Source organism: Andrena cerasifolii, chromosome 12, assembly GCF_050908995.1.
Source record: "Andrena cerasifolii isolate SP2316 chromosome 12, iyAndCera1_principal, whole genome shotgun sequence".
In the NCBI taxonomy this organism is placed as follows: Eukaryota; Metazoa; Arthropoda; class Insecta; order Hymenoptera; family Andrenidae; genus Andrena; species Andrena cerasifolii.
In genome coordinates, this window is record NC_135129.1 from 7,819,193 (window position 1) to 7,836,197 (window position 17,005).

Here is a 17,005-nt window from a genome sequence, read left to right on the forward strand (position 1 = left end):
GTAATGAAAATGTACAATGAATTTTCTACGTTTACACTACCAGCCGACTTTCCGTTTAAATTTTTATAAGTATAACGGTACAGCTGAGAATTTATTTCCTTATTCAGAATAGAATACAGAAATAGCAAACAGCTCCCTCTCGCGTTCACCGGGTAATCGTCGATCTATCGGTATTACCATTTCTGTGCAGAAAAAAATGCTGTAATACCGACCTGCCGTATCAGCCAGGTCACGTGACGTGTCTACACCCTTAAACATACTTCAAAGTGAAAGGACAAGGATTACAAAACAAACGTCAATTCTTTGCTCGTACGAACTTTTATTATTCACTGCATAACAGCACAGTAGAAACGCTGTTACTGCGCAGCTGCAGTCGATGGAGCTGAGGTAGTGGCTTGCGCCTGTTCCTCGCGGATGCGATCTTTCTTGAGCTGGCCCATAAAGGAGGCCTTGTCTGCCGCGGTCTGGAAGCGACCGTGTCCGAACTTGGAGCTGGTGTCGATGAACTTGAGGTTGATCTTCTCCAACGCAGCTCGTTTGGTGTGCACCAGCAGCGACTGTAAAAACACACTCCCATCAGAACCACCACTGGGACACGCAACTATCTCAAATTCCATTAAACGCCATCAGTCCTATCATTTAATATCACTTGATGTTTCATAATGAATATGTTTGGCTCTATTTGTACTCATCATAAGAAAGTTCGAATAAAACTGAATTTTACAGAAAGATCGCCGCTCCCTTACCTTGCGCAAAGTGATCACACGTTTCTTGGGTCCCATGCAGCAGCCTTTAAGCATGATGAAGTCATTGTTCACCTCGCCGTAATGAGGGAAACCACCCATGGGAGTGATAGTCTTTTCCGTGAGATCGTACTCCGTGGAAGCGTTGTTCTTCACTATCTGCAACGGAATATTTAGTGTTCTTTTTATCCGATTCTTCCGTAACGAATTAAATATTTGTCACTTGATCTGGGAGACCCAAAGCACAATTTATGGATGACTCTGGGTACTATGACACGTAAGTAGTTTGATAGTCGCCCTTTATGATGTATTAATCTTCATTGTGAGAAGACTAACGTAGGGTAAGGGCGAGCAGAATCTACGAAAGTATAGGTGCCCCAAGTACCTTGCCATCCTTCGTGTGGATGCCTTGTCCAATTCGGTAGATCTTCTTGTTCATCTCTGTGCGGTGATGGTAGCCCTTCTGACCAGCGCGTGCAACGGTGAAGGACACGCGACTCGGATGCCAGGCACCGATACAGGCGACTTTCCTCAAACCTTTGTGCGTCTTTCGTGGCAGTTTCTTCGTGTGCCAACGCGAGGTGACACCTGGAATGGTAAGAGTGCTCTTTTAACAGCTGTGTATGTTCTTTGAAATCTAGCGCGTATATCGTGAAATTAAAGATTAAATTAATATAGAGCTAAGGACCTCAGTAGGAAGGCAGCATGATTGTATCGTTCATAATAATCAGACACACACGTATCACGCTTTGTCATCATATAGTCCGCGTTCAGAAATTTCTAATCCTAGAAGTACCGGGGGCTGGAAAAGTTTAACGTACCTTTGTATCCCTTTCCTTTGGTAACGCCAATCACATCTATCATTTCATCGGGGGCGAAGACATTGCTAATGGGCACAGGCTTCTCCAGATGCTCGCGTGCCCATTTAACTTTCTGCTCGATGGTTCCTCCGTTCAATTGGATCTCCATGATGTGGGCTTTCTTCTGACGTTGCCTCAACAGCTTCATCTGTTTACAGACATTCGTCGTTAGCGTAACGAATGGTAATGAATAAAGAATATTCAAAGGCCCAGCCTCCGCCGCTTTGGACAATTACCTGAGTGTGAGCAATGATTCGGACGACTTTACAGTACTTCGTGATCTTTTTCAAGTCGTTCTCGATCGATTTGCGACCAAGATCATCCTGCCACTTTTTCGAAGCCTTCGTAAATGCCTTCTTCTTGCTCTTGTACCTGCAGAAAAGTAACCGTAATGGCTGTCGCTCTATGCACAGATGTAGATACAACAGCGTCCATCTGTAACGTGCCAGTCTCATCGTAACGAGCGGAGACTGGTGCACAATTCTTGGACGAGCCTTTCACAAAACATTCCATTCCGTGGCTAAATCCAAACATTTGCTCTCATCGAGATGAGCGGAGAGCTGATTTAAGGTTGACGTTAATAAATGTGGAGCAATGTGAACTTATGTAACGAACATCCGTGGCACCGAAAAGTGAACTCGAACCGAAAACGTGTTTCCTCTTACCAGTTCTTGTAGAACCTTCTGCGGCAGTCTTCCGAAAGATGCTCCGCCCATACTGTGGTAAGAGCGCGCAGGCCGTGCGGTGTTTCTATGTATCCAACCACACCGACCACGATCATAGGCGGAGTTTCCAGGATGGTTACTGCCTCCACGATTTCCTTCTTGTTCACCTCTGAAAGCGCGTAACGTGTAGGATTGAAGTGGATTCCATTAACAAACGCGAGAACTTATATTAACAAGCTATAGGTAGGGATGGACCGATCCAAGTAAATACGAATAAATACTCGATTACTTCCGTTTCGATACAGAGTAGATATCGATACTGAGTAGATATAGATACTTTCTTTCGATACAAATTATGATTAAAAGTATCAGCCGTCTCTAGCTATAGGACTGTGCCAGGCATGGTTTGTCTCAGTGGTCATCACCCAATGGGTTCCAAAGAGTTTATGGAATATGCCGTGCCTCCTTGCTCTCTGCGTAAGCAGGGCATAGAGTTGTTCTACGACACTGCGGTTGAGACCATACTGCACAATATCAAGCAGCTCCTGAACCGCGACCGAAGCTGACCAACACATTTCTGTGCCTATCAAGCTACGGCCATCGTGTCGAACCAAATCGCGAGAGATTGTAGTCTTATTCAATAACGAAGAAACTATATACCCTTTACAACAGTGTTTCTCAACCTTATTTGAGTCACGAACCTCGTTTATAATATTCAAATAACCTATGACCGTTCCTCCGATATGAGACAAGGTAAATTCAATAAGGTAAAGAAAATACATTAAAAGTAGATATTTCAGAATATAATTCGAACTCAATATTGAAAATAAAAGTAAACCGAAAAACGTGGCGAGCCCCTAGAAAACACTTCGCGACTCATAAGTTGGGAGTCACTGCTTTACAGGAAATGCAAAACCGTTGGAGACTGAACAGTATTTGTAAATCTACTCACTTGACCCTGGACGATCAGCTTCCCTAACCACGTGGGTCATACCAGCTTTGTAACCGACAAAAGCCGTTAAATGAACGGGCTTGTTTAGGTCGTCTTTAGGGAACGCCTTGACTTTCCCGCGATGACGCTGGGACCTCTTCTTGGGATAGAATCCCATAGACCCGTGACGGGGTGCACTGAACTTCCTGTGCGACTGTACAACAAAGTTTTCATTCGTGAGATACGCGAAGCAGGTAAATCGGAACACATAATTGTGAAGAATTTGAACTCAGACCGCCCTAGAATTTTCGACATGGTTATTCAGTTGAAAACCATAAACTGTACACATCTAGAATCATCATGTAAACGCGTGGAAGTAAAATTCCGCCACGAGGCCATCGTGCACGGAATCCATTTCTAACGATTCTACGAGCACGCTTTAATCAATTCGTTACAAATCGAGAATAAGCCTTGAAAGGATTAATATTAGCAGATGAACTTAATTGAAGGCTTTGGAATACTACTATCTTGAAATTTAACGCGATATACTGAACGATGCAGAAGATATTCTTCGCTACAATACGGCGCAGTACTTACCATTCTCCTTGCTACGATGAAAATGGAGGATTCATTTCCTGCGCTGTCCTTTTATAACCTCCGCACGCGGGAGAAGTTCTACGAACATTTCCGGGAGAAATAACTAGATCTAGGGACATTTAAAAAGACTGAAATTAACAATAATAATTATTAACAATTATGTTATTAAACTGTAATTATTTTTAAAACTTAATGCTAAGTATATTGTTATGGAACCGCGTGTAACACGTAGTTTGAATAATCTTTTAATAAAGGATAAAGAGCAGGACCGGCTTTCTCTATAAAGGGGCCCGGGTGCAAGAAGTATTTTGGGGCCTAAAACAAATTCTGAACGGTAAAAGGGCATAACGTTTTAATTCCTTCGTGAGTAAGTCGGCATCAAAGCACTGTAATTGGGACATCCACCTTAATGGCTGGAATTACAAATTACATTATTGTTTTACACGAGATCCATAAATGAAAAAATCGAAACTATACTTTTGCGATAACTGCGTTTAGGTTTAAGAATCACAACTTAAGATTTAAAGTCACCTGGCCCGCGCTTTTCACGTACGAAAACTATCGATAGCTTTCGACAGCGAAAGGCATCGATATGTATTATCGATGGCTCCCCACACCCGCTACTTCGGACCATGGTTCTTGTAACCTGAAATAGAGTCGTCTAGCAGTCGGTCAGCGAACCGAATTGGTTTTCCATTTCTTTCACGCCGATTAATTCGTAAAATAAAGAAATGGAAGAGGAACCGAATCCATTTGTCCGATTTATGAAAGCTGTGATCTACACGCTAGACGGGCCCGTTACCTTTTTCCGAGGTATTATCTAATCAGTCATTTGGTTATGTTATTATTGTAGTAGTAGGAGTTAATGGCAAGTATAAACTGACTATCTTTTGACAGAGAAGATCGTCGAGCCAAATCAGAAGAAATATCCATGGTATCATCAGAAGTTCCGTCGCGTCCCAACGATCGATGAATGCCACGAGCGGGACATCGGTTGTTACTTTGAAGCAAACGCTCAATTCATTCGCGACATGTAATTTCTCTTCAATGAACGTTCAATATTCTTGTATTACCAGCGACGTACAATCATGTCAAACACTTCTGACTTTATCCACCTCTCTACAATTGGATGTTTCGCATTGCAATTTCATTATTTCATTAGGTACGTGGAACAGGAGATTGTAGCTATATTGAGACGGCGATACGAGGACTGTTGTTGGACAAATGGCGGAGAGAAAGCTGTTTGCGCCGATCTGTTTAATACGTTCAATGATGTTTCCACGGCGTACTTCATAAAATGTAAGAATCTGCGAAACTCGACGAAGCTATCGATTCAGATCTTCTAACTTTCATCTTTTATCGGAGCGTAGATGGCGATCTCGGTGCGAAGATCAATGTGCTCGACGCGTTCATGAAGCAGAAGCATCGTATGCTTTGGGAAAGACGAAATGGTCCAGTTGGTAGCGGTGCGAAAGAAAACTTTACTGTGGCGTAATAATGTTAAACTTTGTAGATTACTAATCGATGTAGCACGTGTATCTTAACTCGAGATGAAAATTGTGTTCACATTATTGTATAGATATCTTGTAAAAAAAATAAATGAATTTATTTATCAAATTTGAAATCGTGCCTTCGATTTTTGTAACAGACAGCATCCCTCGCCCTTCGATATTGCGGACCAAACAGACAATTCTTAAATCTCATGTCGCGCGAACCAGTGTCTTTTTTTATTTCTTATCACAACAGTATACAAAAATATCTCTATTGTACATGTATAACAAATTATTTTATTAAATACTTGTTTCGAAGATTCCACCGACGATTTATACTTTACAATTTCGTTTACGTTCGTTATTATAATAAAACTTTCTTACACAATTAGTCCTAACAGAGCATCAAATATTTTGACATATCTCTTGTGCGAGGAGCAATTCAGATTTCTATTAGTCGGGAATGCCACCGCTACAAATTAGGCGCATAAATATCAATTACAAAATCTGTCCCAAACAATGATCTTTCCAGAAAGTAACGATACAATTGTATTACTCGAGGATTTCGTGCCGGCACATAATACAAAATGTTTAAAACATAAAAACCGTTTCGCTACGACTAATAGAAGATCTAAATTGTCGCATTCATACAATTTAAAAAATATAGTAAAAATTATCGCCTCCTTTTTATGTAAATATAAAATACAGTAGAATCCATTTTTATGCAATAAATATACAACATGTAACAAAGCTACTTCACATGTTCTCAATAAATTATTAGAAGTTCCTTTTTTTTTTTAGGTATCGTAGAACATTAGGAAGCCTGATAAAAATACTAGTGCATGATTGTCGATCAACGAATCATGAATTTCGAGATCTTTTGATCGTCTCTAACGCTAAAGCAATGTACCGAACCTGGAATATGATCGTAAAGTGGCAATTAGTGCGCTTCGAATCGAACAATCCGTAACAGTTTATGCCACGTACGCTTTGGGCTTCCTTGTGTCCGCGAAATTCTACACACGCTTTATTTTCAATAAAATATCCCTTAATAATAAAATAAAATATGAGATCAACACGATCATTTACAGATAATTCGAAGAGAGCGATCTTCTTTGCTATGCCTTTGCATTTACGCATTAAATCTAACAACAATGCATCGTTCTAGATAATGACACGCAATCATCGATAATATTTCTTTCATCCCGCCCCCGTTTGGCATTGGAGAACAGAAGACATTCGAGTAAAATAGTAACCGTTATTAAAAGTAACGTTAAATGCTGAAATCTGATTTGAAACAATCACGCATTCTTTCTCCGTCTTAAGTTGGTTAAAATTCTTGATCACCAGTCACCGCGTGGAACGATCCCTTCAATGAATTAGTCTTATCGGGATCGATAACAAAAAAAAATATTCACCCCCGATGCGTAGCACGCTTTCCCTCATCCCTGTGATTTTGAGCTACCTGATAGTGATTATTATATTAATGTCGATAAGTACTCTCTTTTCCATTAAAAACGCATGCTCTCGTGTGGACGATGAATCTGTATGACACTTCAAAAATATCATACAAACGCGCTCTCATGAAAATCTTCAAAACACATACATCCGTAATACAATTAAAAAAGAACCACATACGACGTGAAAGTGAACAGACAGTAACGAAGGGAATTCTCTGACGCAAATAGGAAAAATAATTGTACAAATGAAGACAAAGAGCAGATCGATGACCGATAAAGATGAATTGTATTCGATTTTATAGTTCATAGCGACATTCATGGTTGGATACGACAATTTAATAAATATCACGGAATACAATTCGTTCTCTGTGACAATAATTTACAATAATTAATAAGCTTGGGCCAACAAGATTCTAGCGAGGGAGGCGAAATAAGTTACGAGATCTAACGAATGATTTGTGCTTCTGATTAGTAACAAATTTAATTTCAAAGCTGTTCCCGGCTTTCTGAGCTACTTCGTTAAAGTGGAAATTAATACTTCATTAATGCGATTTAGCACAGCATGCTGACCCAAACCTATTAAATGCATACAATTATTGCCCAACTAACAGTTTGCCTCCCCCCCCCCCCATGCTATTGCTGCATCATATGCACGCTCTTTCTATTCTATATCACAGTATGAAAAGACTACATGAATTTTTATACAGAATACAATCGATACGTATCACTCGGTATAAACGCCGCACACTTATTCACATTTCCAGACCAGAAATTATTGCTACTCCTTAGTATATAGATATTTATATATATGTATATATTTTCATATTCTTTGAAAATAAATTCTGTTCTTTGACGCGTATGTATCAAATTGATATATCACTACCATATATTTTAAATACAAATGATGGGGGTGTACCTACCATTCAGAAAACGGTGCATAGGTATTCAGCCCGCTGTGTGACAGCCTACCGAGATGCTATAAATCCCATTTCTTCCCATCAATCCACGCATTTCCGTAGACGAAATATTGTTATTTCGATGCCAGTGTCTTTTCATCCCCAGTGTATGTGATATTTGTACATTACGATACTCCCTCGCGATCTTCATGATTCGATGGGTTGATTGAACTGAGCAGCCAAGCGACGTTTGCTGGTGAACACTGTAAACAGGGAGGGAATGTTTCCTACCGCGTAAGCAGTAAAGATTGTTTTCATTAAAAGGTTACTTACGCTGCTTCGTGGGTGTATTGCGCTTTTCATTATCATTATCACCCTCCGCGTTACTGTGACTACTCTCATTGTTTTTAACATCCAGCTTCTCCGTCGGGTTGCTGGTAAGTGCCTCTTGTTCGTCGGTAAAGATTTGTGCAGTCGCAATCTTCTCCGAAGTCATAATCTTCTTCGGAGTCAGAGCCAGGGAAGGAAGCGGTAGCTCGGAGGGATGAGGCGCAACGACTAAGTTGCGTTTGGAGGAGTAGTAAGGCGATGTGCGCGGGCATAAAGGATTCGCAGCAGCTGGTAATAAATTCCTTGTTGGCGATAGTAAGTTAGACGCACTGTCATCGGATACAATTTGACTCCAGGATGGAGGTAAGGTCAGCGGTGGGACCTGTAAAGAGAAGACGCAGTGAAGTTATAAATCTCGCCAACAATGATGCTGTAACAGAAATCACGCTCCCCTGTGAATAATATTTACCTGCACATTGGTGGTGTCATCCTGCGAATATAAAAACTTCGTTGGTGTCGTCCAAACCGAGGAATCCCATTGGTTCTTGCTTAAATCCTCCTGCGATTCGGCAAAATTTGTTTAAAATTTATGTACGAGCAGAGACAAGGTACACGCGCGAAAGTGATTTCGAGAAAATACCTCAGGTGGAGAGTCTGGTTTGGGAGGTGGTGGGAAACCATGCGGTATAACTGGAGTGCGCATCAAGCTTTTGAGAAAGCTTTCACTTCCGCTCTCTTGTAACGACCAACTGGCTAATTGATCCTCTGAGATCGGCGTCTTCCAATGCTTATCGAAGCCCTTCGACCACAGATTATTTTCTTCAGTCTGCTTCCACGAATTCTGGCCCTCGACCGCTTGCTCCGGCCACTTTCCGCGCTCCTCCAGCGTTACTGAATTATTCGAGACGTTTATCCGGGAAGAAGAATCGCTTTCGAACGATTCGTTACTGGAATCCGTATCGCGATACGACGATCCTGACGTATACTCTGCTGGTAATGGTATACCAATAGCTTATTCATGGAACAAAATCACATTATACTATCCTCGAAACGGAAAGAATTATTGGACAATTATATGTAAATCGTGTATATACCAGAAAGCTTTTTATTGAGGTGTACGATGTTCTTCTTCCGGCGTGATACTTTTATTGTGACTGTGCAAGGTAAAGCTTGCAAGAGCGTGAAGATTGTTGGGAAACCGTAGTCTGCAGGCCTGCAGACAGAACCCACAGTGGACAGGTATGATGTTTCGAACTGCGAGAGCTTCAACGTTCCACCGCAATTCATCATCACGCGATATAGATCGCAAGCGAAACAGTGCAAGGGAGTGAGCTCTACGAATTGCTCATCCTTCACCGTCGTAAACTGAAATTACAGCCTCCACTATCTTACAAGTTCTCTTTTCCGTGGTAGCTGTTTGCTAGGGTCGCATTCTGCCTTACCTGAACTACGTTAGACAAGTTCTGCTTGAGTTCTTCTATATTACACGGTTTCGAATAATACTGAGTATAGAGTTGTTGAAACTCTTTAATTGGCATTCTGTGCGGGGATTTATCCATCAGTATTCGGCGGCACTGTAGAGTTAATTGCTGCAAGTGAGACTTATCTACCATTACAACTGCTGGCCCATTTGCTAGACATATAATCTGAAAGACCGATGAGCCATGAATCGCGACTGCGTAAGTTTAATAAAAATTTTATTATCCAACGCTCGTACCTTCACAGTGTCGCCAAGTTTCTGCATAAGTCGCAGCATAGACATGCAGCCGAATGACTCTGGTTTCAACGCGTAACCGAACTGACGCAGAAAATTCTGTCCGATGTTTGACACGCTAAGGCAGCCCCTCGAGCGTGTGATTAACTTCAATATCTGCTCGGAAAGCACGTGAAGACCTTCCTTTTCCGTTAAAGAAATCTGCCTCTCCCCAGAATTGTCGTCTTCGATTTTAACTACTTCTGGTATAGCTTCGAACAGTTCAATTAACTTGGTGAAACCATAATCTGACACGCGACACTGATGGCCGAAATGATGGTGATACGAAGGCACGAATTTATTGAACTGCATCTTGCACTGCGGCGCGTGTTGTAGCAATTCTACAACCTGCGGAGAGAAATATACTTTTCGATACGGAGTCGACTTGCTGAAACGTTCATCGACGATGAAATACCTCACCTCCACAGCGAATTGTTTCGTTCTTTCCATCTCTTCCGCAGTCTGCTCTCGTTTCGGGATCGCTATCATTTTATCTCCGCCGCTTAGCGCAGTAACAACGACAGTGTTTTCTGATACCTCGCCGAGGATATCCTCGATATCGCATACGCCGTAATCCACGATGTCCCACGGCTTGGCTGTGCAAAACGTATTCTTATTCTCCCCGTTCGTAATACTCGTATAAATTACTCAGAGCGAATAAAAATCTTTACCTATCACTCTAGCGTAAACGCTTGGGAATTCTGAGAGCACCACTTGTTTACTGGCTTTCGACTTCAGGACTCTCAGTAGATCGGATGTAAAACGACGCACTTGGGCACGGTGAGACAGAGTCACCACTCGATTATTTCCTTCCCCCATTACCTGAAACAAACAATTCAATTTCTAGTAACAACTGCGAGCGATATATAACCGTTTCTCCCTCTTACCTGCACCGTGTGCGTAAGGGCTTCCAGCAAGTCGATCAGCTTAGTAAACCCATAATCAGCGACTCTACACTGTCTTCCGAAGTGGTGGTGATACGCGGGTATGAATCGATTGAACGGCAACTGGCAATGCGGAGCAGTTTTCAGGAGGTCCACCAATTCGCGACTGAAAAGGGCTAATTGATTCGCCAGTGGAGGACTTACGCACTTGTTTTCTAAAAACGAAAGAACAATACAGCATTTACCAGTACGGAGGGACTTGTACCCAGGTTCGAGCTAACAATTTTACCTTCGTGGTTACTCTCGTGCGTCTTACTCCCTGTCCAGATGAGGTACTTCACACTGCCAATACCCTGCTTCAAGTCGACGCATGATAAGCAGGACACTAAGTGTTCTAAAGGTACCCCATTCTCAACCACGTGTAGCTGCTCTTTGAATTCAGCTTCGTAACAATTTGGCAAGCTGAAGTGCATTAAGAATTAGATCGCTGGAGCGCAACAGTCTTCTTTCAAAGCTCAATGAAAATGCTTGTAAGTAATATACCTAGGCAGTGGCAAGCTTCCGTTATGTGTAGTTAGTAATTGATAAATACGTGGATCGAGAATTTTTAAAGATATCTTCACGTTAGGAAGCGAGGCTACTTTCTGCTCGGCCCATCCTTTATCAGACCACGGTTTTAACGTGTGAATAGTACAGTATGGTAACTCAACTTGCTCCTCCTACAAATTAAACACATACTTTATGTTTTACATGTGATTAATACTCTCAGAAACACGTGTGTTGTCATCGCTGTATCAGATAAAATTCAACGCTTAGGGTCATCGTCACAGCTTCTCGACAGTAAAAGGAATAACCACTCTACTTTCACTGGAAGAGCTCGAACTCGGCTTTATATGCATCATTGTAGGTCTCTAATAGTTATGAAAGGATCGAAGAAATAGTAGGATTAACGTACTTGAGTGGTAGTATTAAAACACGGCGACGGGGTGTTCCTGTGGTCTGGATTGAGAGAAACCATCCTGCCACCGGGATCTTCCGTAACGATACAGACATCCTTCATTTTATACAACTCCGAGACACTGATAGAGATCATGAAGCGGCTCTCGTACATTTCGCGGAATTTGAAGAGGGGAAGCTTGTGTCCGGGCACTTCTTGCAGTAACATTACAATTTGCGCGCGTACAACCTGAGGACTCGCTCTGCCGCTGTGAGCGTACGATATCAAGATACGTTTGTATCCTACTTTACGACGATGCAATTGAGAGATCGCGTACTGCGCGTCTGACAGCGAAGGTACTTTAACGCTCGCCGCGAAGTTGCCATCGGATTGTGTGAAGATAGACACGTTTAATACCTAGGAACCGAGTGTAAGTAAGCCCAAAACAAACGTACACGCGTAGTATTAGAAATTGTAACGAGCAACTTTACCATCACGTGCTCCAAGAAGATAGAAGCAAGCATATGTCTCATCTTCTTCGGATTAATACTTTGGTCCAAGTTAGTTACTTGCAGTTCGATCGGTGTGCATGTTTCATTGTTCGTTAAGGTTCCGTTGTGATTATTTATTGGGTTGAAAAAGTTCTAACGAATGAAAGGCTGTTGATTATTGTGCGCGACGCAGAGTGGTAAGAGAAGGATCGAAGAAAGGAGAGCTAAAATACCTCGACTTCCTCATTCTCTGTATCGCTTGGATGATAAGGCGAGGTATGATTACTTTGTTGGTTCATCGTTTGTACTGTATTTTCATAAGGTGAGGGTGTCCTACTATTGCGCACAGACTGTTGATTCTCAAAATCGAAGGAAAAGAGAGATTAGAATGCGTATATATATTCTTCCCTTGCATCGTGCACTAAAATTAATTCTCACCTGTCCATTCCACTGATTTCGCTCTCGAGGTGGTAGCTCACACATTGGCGATGGACTACGACGCTTGAAAGAATTGGGTTGAGAATGTACTGTAACGTGGCGAAAATAAAATAATTATCATTCATGATTTTAAAAGAAACACGAAGGATTAGAGAGCAATCTTCGTACCACTCCCATTGAAATTCGCCGAGGCATTCAGAGAAGGATGCTGCTGTCTCGGTCCAGTCCATTCTGGGGGCTGAACGAAGGAATTATGCGCTCCTCTTATGCGTCTCACATTCTCTGGAGTTCTAGACACCGCATTATTTGCAGCTGCGCTATCTCGAGACTGCGGGATATGTATCCTTCTACTAAGCACTTTTGTCTTCTCCACCTTGAAGTAATTAATTGCGAATAAATGAGGAAATAAAGGAATTGCGCATGGAAGCAGCCTGCGAAAGTACGCACTTTAAATTGCTCTTCCCACATCTGACCAAACTGCTGCGATCCAGAGACTTGCCAAAACAATGGAGATTGGACCCTAGCAAGTTCATTATACGCTCTGTTAAAGGATACATTGTTACCATTCGAATATGGTCTTCCGACAAAAATAGGTGGCGGTTGAATCATGCTGTGAAAGACAGAAGAAAGCGTCAAGCGATCGAAGAATTCACAATAATCACGGCATTCTTTTAAATATTATATCAGATAAGATCAAAGCTTCTTTAAATTCATAGCCCGAATCAGCAAGGACAGTGTCTACTTGCGACTCTAAGGCTCTCTCTCGGATTTTCATCATTTATAAACGACCAGTTTCACATTAAGGACGTGCCGCGTGAAAAAACTTACCCCGGAGGTGCGGAGACAGGAGCGCAATGTGCACTCCATGCAGAAGCGTATGTTCCGATAACTGGTGACGACGAATGATAATGTGGAATTTGAAAGGCTCTTCCACCCGTTACCGAAGCACTCGCGCTATACATTTGTCTTGGAGAAGTAGTCGCTTCTGATTCACTTAGTGCACGATTTCTGCTCGTAGAATTTCCTACGATTATAACAGCGTACTGTTAATAGGCATACGCTAACGTACATCGCCATTATGACTCGCATAACATCAACAATAAAACGTAAAATTTTGAAACGGAAGAAAAAAACCAAATACACAACGTATATTAACGCGGATTACCTTGAGCTTTCTGACAAATACTCCCTTTTTCTTTTAGAAATCTTACAGAAATTTTCGAGCCAAGTACAAGCTCTCCATCCATACGTTTCTGAGCCCTACAAAAAGTCACATTGTTATTGAGCGAAGTTGACTAACTGTAATTACAAGGGAATACACAGGATAATAATTCTCTCTATAAATGACCTTGGGGGGCACACTAAACACATTTCAAATAGGAACTGAGAGATTCACTGATTTCCGAAAGAGATTTACAACATTTTATTTAACACACAGATTTTATTTAATTCCCTGGTCTAACTGAAGCTATAATAATTTTTTCTAGCCGATGTATATGCCGCCCACTTACCTTCGATATAAATAAAACCATTAAATCATGTCAATATTATAATATGGATAAATAAAACGATAAATAATAATATATTAGATAAGATTTTTCAACAATAACTCCTCTGTAGCGCATATAAATGAATCAAATACGTTAAACGAATGAAAATTACGATCTCTGTACGGTGCCACTGTGTTCGTTACATTGCTATTCACTGTTTGAATTCCACCTTATTTATGTGCTTATCCCTACTACGTCTACGATTTTTTTTCTCTCAGTACCAAATAACACAATTGGACGTCCCGAACTACAGGCAAGCGATTGGTTCTACAATGGGCGGGCCGTTTAAACATGGAAGTGCTACTGGCATCGTTCCCTCGTATTAAAATTAAGGATTTCGCTAATAGAAACGCACGTACTCCTCAACTATACGCGAGCGAGTGATTTACACCTAGCGCACACATAAAATTGATAAGGACGAAAACATGTACCTTTCTGCAAAGATTTGCGAAGCAAAGCGCACGATTGCAGTATTAGACTGGATTTCTACTACTTTGCCACCGCAGTTCTCAGACAATTGTTTAAGACGACGTTTAACGAACATAACGTCTTGGTCATTGGGAAGATTACTAACTAGAAGGTCATAATATGCGGTAACCTGGAAGGAACATGAATTTTACAAAAAATACCAAGACACCAATATCTTTATACGATTAAAAGTAAACGGAAACAGACAGATTACAGCATGCCAATGTGTTAAAATTAAAGGAATGGTGTTCGTTATTTCTTGTTAATTTTCGGAGGAGAATTCGTACCACGACTACAGAAGAATGTTAGTAACTGTAACAAGATCAGAGGATAAACGGATCGACATACATTATACTGTTCGAAAATGACGAAATATATAAAAATAAAAAGACTCGGGAAACTTATAATGTAGCAGTTTATTGTACAAAGCTAAAAGTATGAGTCACAGAATTAGTAAATTAAATCGGTACAGAATTTAATTCACGGTCATGACGAGAATATTATGGCATTAAAAAAAAAAAAAAAAAAAAAAAAAGAAGAAGAAAAATGGTACAGTATTTGTAGAAAGAAATTGAGATAGTAGCAAGTCCTTTACCTCTACAGTCCTGGACGGCAGTGATTCCATAAGTTCTGAAAAGTTGTAGTGCTCATTCGCGCACAGTATTAATGCTTCAGAGGTATGCTTCATGTGCAGAAGTATCACGTGGATTTTCTTTCTGTAACGCAAGTCGCTGAGATCAGCGGCAAAGTTAATATCACCGGATATTAGAATTATAGCTGCCGGACTTCCGTGAATATCAGCGAATCTCCTGATGGACTGTTTGAGTTTCTCGTCGGCAGCATTTTTACACCTTGTAGTAACGTGTATTAAATTAACCTAATACAATTACAATTTATACACAAAAGTTACAATGAGAAAAGACAACGAATAGTGATAGCGATCTTCAGAAAGGTAATAAATAGATTTACCTGAGCGTCGTTCAACTCTTTCACAACCTGACTATTCTCTTTACACACATCGCAAACTACAATAAACTCCGCTTCCCTGTAGCCGCTAAAAAATTTCTCCCTGATCACTTGCGTTGCAGCCATAGCAGACTTTCCTTTCGGAACCTACAAAAAGCATAGTTTTCAATGCAATGTTTCAGGAAACACTCACGACTCTGCAATCACTGCCTCCAATTTAATACTGACATGGCAATTCTCTATGTCCCAAAATACACCAATGGGTGGAAGATATGTTGGTAGAGCTGGCAAATTCACTGGACTATCATTGTGTAAGAAAGAACAATCGTATTTACAGTGACCGCACAGCGGCGAAACTAACGCCTTATTATCAACTTTAAGGCTGTCGCTGCTGGCGTTAAGATCGTCCAATGGCCGAGGTATGTTACTTTCGACATTTTGCGACAGAGCTTTCTGCGCAGAGAGCAGCTCTAGCAGTCTATCATTTAGACCTTCAATCTCGTCGTCATCATTTGTAGAAAGTGCATCGTAATCTACGATATCTTGGTCTGTCATGTGTTTTGTAGGATGTAGCATTCCAATGCATAAGCTACGAACACAACGACATCGATGATAAGATACAGCCGAAGAACAAAGGGAACTCTCGGTTTGTCTCGAGTGCAACAAGAAGCGAATCGCTCAAAGTTAAAAGGGAACGTACATAGAGGAGAGCTCATTGAACTGACAAATTTTTCGTTTTATTTCTGCTTTTATGAAACACAAATTATTTACTGTCACCACTGCTGAAGTGGAATGGTATATAAACGTTACGCGAATGACATTTACGGCGCCTGGCGCAATGTGTGCAGTTAAGTATAAAGAGGCTTGTACGTTACCTAGAATATTAACCCATTGCGATCTGAAAAAGTTTCTATTTGGTGTGCATACCTACGGACCGTTATCTCGACGAAATGTGGACGCAAATCTTTATCAACTTCTAGAAAACACAGAAAACGTTGCGCGAATTAAAGTCACAAACGTGTACATGCATCGTAAGAGATTCTCGGCCAAAATTCATACCACATACAGGAAGCAAACACCGAGCGAAGCAGCAAGCGATTATCTGATTCGCCGTCTCTCCCGCTCCTTGCGTAGCGCGGAAAGCTGTGCGCATCTTATGAACGCTCCACGGCTAGTAACTTTGCGCCCCGAAATCAGTCAAATCACTAGATCGATATTCAATTTCCAACTGAAACTTTCCGAAGTTTTATTCGTTGAATTGCGCATTATATATAATGCAACAGGCTATTAACGCATACAAGCATATTTGGTGAATTATAAGTAACTCTAGAAACTGTGCGTTGTAACAGTAATGTCAGCAGAGTCCATTCTTTTTCATATCTCTCTTGATATTATTTAAACTGATCAATTGTTTTTGCATATAGCGCCATTCCTTTTCGTTACGTTGACAGCCTTAATTTGGAATAAAATTAAACGAACCGAACTGAATAGAATTTTTATTCAGGCTTGCCGAGCAACATTTTCCTGGAGAAACTTATTAGGGAGG

General features: G+C 41.1%; 3 protein-coding genes and 1 non-coding gene across 6 annotated transcripts; 1 reads left to right on the forward strand and 3 right to left on the reverse strand.

The window, feature by feature from the left end:
- Positions 1-299: 299 nt before the first annotated feature.
- Rpl3 (ribosomal protein L3) lies at positions 300-3,926 on the reverse strand. The gene is made up of 8 exons (XM_076823819.1): positions 3,797-3,926; positions 3,221-3,413; positions 2,269-2,437; positions 1,840-1,975; positions 1,565-1,751; positions 1,129-1,331; positions 747-902; positions 300-557 (listed from the first exon to the last, which is right to left on the reverse strand). The coding sequence occupies exons 1-8, from the start codon at positions 3,797-3,799 to the stop codon at positions 357-359; spliced, it is 1,248 nt and encodes a 415-aa protein (XP_076679934.1). The 5' UTR covers positions 3,800-3,926; the 3' UTR covers positions 300-356.
- Positions 3,485-3,561, reverse strand: LOC143375613 (small nucleolar RNA U43). Its single transcript, XR_013086943.1, has one exon. It is a non-coding gene; the product is annotated as a small nucleolar RNA U43 (small nucleolar RNA).
- A 485-nt stretch (positions 3,927-4,411) lies between the features above and the next one.
- Positions 4,412-5,420, forward strand: Nd-pdsw (NADH dehydrogenase (ubiquinone) PDSW subunit). The gene is made up of 4 exons (XM_076824749.1): positions 4,412-4,609; positions 4,694-4,829; positions 4,959-5,095; positions 5,167-5,420. Exons 1-4 carry the CDS (start codon positions 4,528-4,530, stop codon positions 5,289-5,291), a joined length of 480 nt encoding a protein of 159 aa, XP_076680864.1. The 5' UTR covers positions 4,412-4,527; the 3' UTR covers positions 5,292-5,420.
- Positions 5,421-5,501: 81 nt separating this feature from the next.
- On the reverse strand, positions 5,502-16,642 carry Marf1 (meiosis regulator and mRNA stability factor 1-like protein). 3 transcript variants are annotated; one of them, XM_076824747.1, is made up of 26 exons: positions 16,519-16,642; positions 16,387-16,435; positions 15,688-16,048; positions 15,463-15,606; positions 15,089-15,370; positions 14,457-14,623; positions 13,641-13,735; positions 13,304-13,499; positions 12,923-13,085; positions 12,644-12,848; positions 12,476-12,564; positions 12,271-12,396; positions 12,038-12,190; positions 11,565-11,963; positions 11,153-11,328; positions 10,899-11,071; positions 10,613-10,824; positions 10,397-10,547; positions 10,146-10,321; positions 9,690-10,073; positions 9,415-9,618; positions 9,067-9,337; positions 8,613-8,959; positions 8,442-8,531; positions 7,976-8,354; positions 5,502-7,905 (listed from the first exon to the last, which is right to left on the reverse strand). In XM_076824747.1, the coding sequence occupies exons 1-26, from the start codon at positions 16,610-16,612 to the stop codon at positions 7,850-7,852; spliced, it is 5,142 nt and encodes a 1,713-aa protein (XP_076680862.1). In that variant the 5' UTR covers positions 16,613-16,642; the 3' UTR covers positions 5,502-7,849. The 3 variants fall into 3 exon arrangements, with proteins under 3 accessions (XP_076680862.1, XP_076680861.1, XP_076680863.1); XM_076824746.1 differs by having other exon boundaries at positions 8,613-8,983; XM_076824748.1 differs by lacking the exon at positions 16,387-16,435 and having other exon boundaries at positions 8,613-8,983; positions 16,519-16,538.
- Positions 16,643-17,005: the final 363 nt, after the last annotated feature.

What these genes read in the sequence shown, in the direction of transcription:
- Rpl3 (XM_076823819.1), bottom strand. An exon ending in AGCTGATCGTCCAGGGTCAA is followed by an intron (nt 2,438 to 3,220) that starts GTGAGTAGATTT and finishes ACGCGCTTTCAG; the next exon opens with AGGTGAACAAGAAGGAAATC. An exon ending in GAATCATTGCTCACACTCAG is followed by an intron (nt 1,752 to 1,839) that starts GTAATTGTCCAA and finishes GTCTGTAAACAG; the next exon opens with ATGAAGCTGTTGAGGCAACG.
- Nd-pdsw (XM_076824749.1), top strand. Translation starts at nt 4,528, where the DNA reads ATGGAAGAGGAACCGAATCCATTTGTCCGATTTATGAAAGCTGTGATC. An exon ending in GCTCAATTCATTCGCGACAT is followed by an intron (nt 4,830 to 4,958) that starts GTAATTTCTCTT and finishes TTATTTCATTAG; the next exon opens with GTACGTGGAACAGGAGATTG. An exon ending in CACGGCGTACTTCATAAAAT is followed by an intron (nt 5,096 to 5,166) that starts GTAAGAATCTGC and finishes ATCGGAGCGTAG; the next exon opens with ATGGCGATCTCGGTGCGAAG.
- Marf1 (XM_076824746.1), bottom strand. Translation starts at nt 16,612, where the DNA reads ATGCGCACAGCTTTCCGCGCTACGCAAGGAGCGGGAGAGACGGCGAAT. An exon ending in CAGAGAATGAGGAAGTCGAG is followed by an intron (nt 12,191 to 12,270) that starts GTATTTTAGCTC and finishes TTCATTCGTTAG; the next exon opens with AACTTTTTCAACCCAATAAA. An exon ending in GGAAGCTTGCCACTGCCTAG is followed by an intron (nt 11,072 to 11,152) that starts GTATATTACTTA and finishes AATGCACTTCAG; the next exon opens with CTTGCCAAATTGTTACGAAG.